The sequence below is a fragment of the Histoplasma capsulatum genome, genomic scaffold, assembly GCF_000149585.1.
Source record: "Histoplasma capsulatum NAm1 scaffold_4 genomic scaffold, whole genome shotgun sequence".
In the NCBI taxonomy this organism is placed as follows: Eukaryota; Fungi; Ascomycota; class Eurotiomycetes; order Onygenales; family Ajellomycetaceae; genus Histoplasma; species Histoplasma mississippiense.
The window spans coordinates 1,706,653-1,709,965 of record NW_001813979.1 but is presented as its reverse complement, the minus strand read 5'-3'; the positions used below and the strand labels follow the sequence as shown (position 1 = coordinate 1,709,965).

Below are 3,313 nucleotides of genomic sequence, written 5' to 3'. Positions count from 1 at the left end.
TAATTATCAGTGGGTAAAGTCTCCCAGCCGGTGAAAAAAACAAAAAAAAAAAAAATCAAAATCACAACACTCACCGATAAAATAAAAATAAGGAGAAAAAAAAGGAGGTGGGAGGTAAAGAGACAAGGAAAGAGGAAAGGAAAATCACACACAATTATGCTCTTGTCTCAGCTGGCCTTCGAGTTCCTCGAAGTCCTTTGTTAGAATAGATGTTACAACGAATCTTTCATCATCACACGATAGCCCGACAGGATCTCGGGCATTGCTGTAGAGGCCTCTGGTTACTTTATCGCAAAACTTTTCGATATCTAGTCGACATTTTATTTCCGCTGGAAGCTTGAAATTCTGGTCAGCAGATTCCGGTGATGACAACGTCCAGTCAAACAAAGTTTGCGACGGTTGTCCATAACCAGTTGCAACCCTGATAAGAGTGTTAGCGCCCAGTGGTACGAGGTGTAGTACTGGAAGTTTTACGAACGTAAAAAAAAATTCATACCTTTGAGCAACGATATTGCAAATACCCCAAGTTTTAACCCTATCTTTTAACTCCCCTTCTCTGAACTCGATCCTGAATTTAGAAAAGTCTTGGGCATGAGACGGGCGATGGAGGCCTATTTGCATCGCTATATGCATCATCATACCACAAAGCATAAATGTTGGGTCTGTCGACGTGCTGCTGGTGGGAAAGGGCCAAGTGCATAACAGCGCCAATGCTTTAACGACGTGATAGCTTTGAGGAACATCTGCCAATACACTCCATACCAATCTTGACACCGGCCCCGACAAAGCATTTAGAAGAGTAGGGTCTGCCTGGTATCGACGCGAACCCACACTAATTATAGACCAGAACAAGAGCGGCGACGCGGAGTAATACTCTTCAGGTGACCTATCTCGATCCAAAAATGGGAGGAAAGGGTGATAGAATGTGAAAAACCTGGTCCATATTTAGCATAAATGTGATTTGGATTCACTCGATAATTTCAATCCAGAATACTAACTGGCTAAATAAATCCGTCACCCGTTCTGGCGCGAGTGACACCCCTTCAAGCCGTTTGGCCATTGCAACCTGGCTACTGGAGCTTCTAAGAAAACTAGAAGAATCCAGTCCTGATCGAAGATCAAGCAGTGACGCAACAGCTTCGTGCGATCCCATATATTGACTCCCTGAAAGGCCCGTCGACGTCTGATATATGTTGTGCTGAGATGAATTAAACGGCGTAGAAATTGATGAAGGGCCTTGGTTGATGGAGGATGAGTGCTGGTGTTGCTGATGCTTTTGTTGCGCATTGGCGGCGGCATTGGCATTCGCAATCTGTCGCCTCAGCTCAATTATCTCACGTTCCATCTCAGCATTCCGACTACGCTTGCCGATCCGTTTGAAATTCGACTCAATCTTGCATTCCAACTTAAGACGACCGCAACGTGAGCAAGCTGTAAAAGGTTCTTGTATAACGTCGCATCGGAGCTGGAAGACAAATGTTAGCCGATTGCAAAATATATGAGTAAACTGCTCATTTAGACTGGAAAAAATAAGCGTATACCTATCTACGACAAAGAAAAATTAAGAAGAAAAAAAAAATAAAAGAATGAACGGGCAAAACATATCAATTGAGCATCTCACCTTCTGTTGGCGACACTCATTACAAGCGCGTTTCACTGGCTGCTTCTTCCGATCATCCTGGGCATTGTTGGTATTATTCTCCGTCTCTTCAGTATCCTCAATGCTTCCTGGCGAACTACCCAGACCTCCAGTAGGCCCATTGCGTCTCTGGCTTCCACCGATAAAAGTTGATACCGAAGCAGGAGAAGGGCGAAGAGCAAACGAACCAACCGTATTCCTCCTTGCGGGGCTGGGACGCCGGCTGCGGCCGTGCTGCTCTGCTGGCCCAACTCCTGCTGCTGCTCCGGTGGGAGTTGTAATCCTCCCTGGAGCACTAGCACCGCTTCCGACTGTGTTACTATTCCCAACGCCAACGCCAGCGACACTCCCACTGCCACTGGCCCTGCGCTTACGGTCGTCGCTGAATGCCAGGGCAGCCACGCTGTGAAGCTCTTCTCACCGGGGAAGGCCGTAATCGGCAAGATTAAGCCCCCGGAGGGTCGCAGGGGACCGCGGGGAAGCGACCACTCGTGGGAAAGAGGAGAGTCACGATACGCCACGTCTAGGTGTGGTTGCAGATATCGCAAAGAGCAAAATCTCAGCGTCTGGGTGTTTCTTGCGGCCCGGTGGCGGGGTTAACTGAGCGATTGACTCGACTTGTGTCCGATGTCGGTGAGTTTGGAGGTTGGTGGGGTGCCTGTGTCACGTGCGATAGATAGGGCAACCTTGGAAGTGGTTGGTGGCGTTCAGGGAGGAAATTCAACATCAACATCCCAAGAAAGAAAAAAGTAAATGAAAAGACGAGAAAGAAGAAGAAGAAGAAGAGGAAGAGGAGGAAGAAGAAAAACATGACAAGCCCGCCAAGCCACCGAACCTTACTACTTCCAAGACAACCCATCTCAAAACCAACCAAATCTTCGAAGCCTCTTAACCCCTCCGCACGCCCAGCAGATGTCGAGTTAAGGTCTACCATTATTATAGCTACCGGGAGTCATCGGCGGTCTGAAAGTGGAAGTGGACAGAAGCAGGAGGCAGAGCGGGAAGGTCAGGGGGATCGGGAGGATCGAGAGGACGATGGTGATGGTGATGAAACGGATTTTCCAGTGATCGAATTTGATTCTTCGAAGGCGCCTCAACCATTTTTAGACGGGGGTGAAGTATTGGAACGGATGAAAGCCGTAGGGAGGGTTGATGGATGATAAGTTTGAGCAAAGGGGAGAGGGTAATTGCATTGGCCTTCTTCTTAGCAATTTCAAGATGATATATTTTTATATATACTCCCTGTCATTCGAGTGGTGAGAGAGAATTTACAGGAGGAAGCTCATCATTATCACAAGTAGTACGGGCAGATTTCGCAAAATCCATTCGTGCCACCAAGTTAGCCGTTGTATTGCAAAAGGCATCACTTTTGTGGCGAGAAGTGTTAGTATACATCTGCAGAATGGACATGAGGGACAGTGTTCTCAAGCTTCGAACCAGCAAGCAGTGATATATAATTAGCCAAGAGAGAGACAGAGGACGGGCCACAGGAGGAGCAGTGTAGAACAGCAGGATGACAGCAGAATAACTGAAGAAAACAACGGGCTAAAAATGTTAAAGCAAAATTCTCATATTTCCAGCCGCCTGGGCTTCCAAGCATCGTTATAATCGTTTGCCTGTCCGAGTAGAATCCCAATTGCATTCTTTCCCCCTTTCCCCCGTTTCCCCTCTTAT

General features: G+C 47.3%; 1 protein-coding gene across 1 annotated transcript in view; it reads right to left on the bottom strand.

Annotated features, from left to right (window-relative positions):
- Positions 1-2,573, bottom strand: part of HCAG_04510 (hypothetical protein) — a gene marked incomplete at both ends in the record, with an annotated part of 3,524 nt that extends 951 nt beyond the window's left edge. The window contains 6 exons of the mRNA XM_001540620.1: positions 149-421; positions 497-934; positions 999-1,465; positions 1,622-1,768; positions 1,828-2,205; positions 2,511-2,573. Coding sequence (XP_001540670.1) covers positions 149-421; positions 497-934; positions 999-1,465; positions 1,622-1,768; positions 1,828-2,205; positions 2,511-2,573 — 1,766 coding nt within the window. The remainder of the gene's footprint in view (positions 1-148; positions 422-496; positions 935-998; positions 1,466-1,621; positions 1,769-1,827; positions 2,206-2,510) is intronic.
- Between the last annotated feature and the right edge of the window lie 740 nt (positions 2,574-3,313).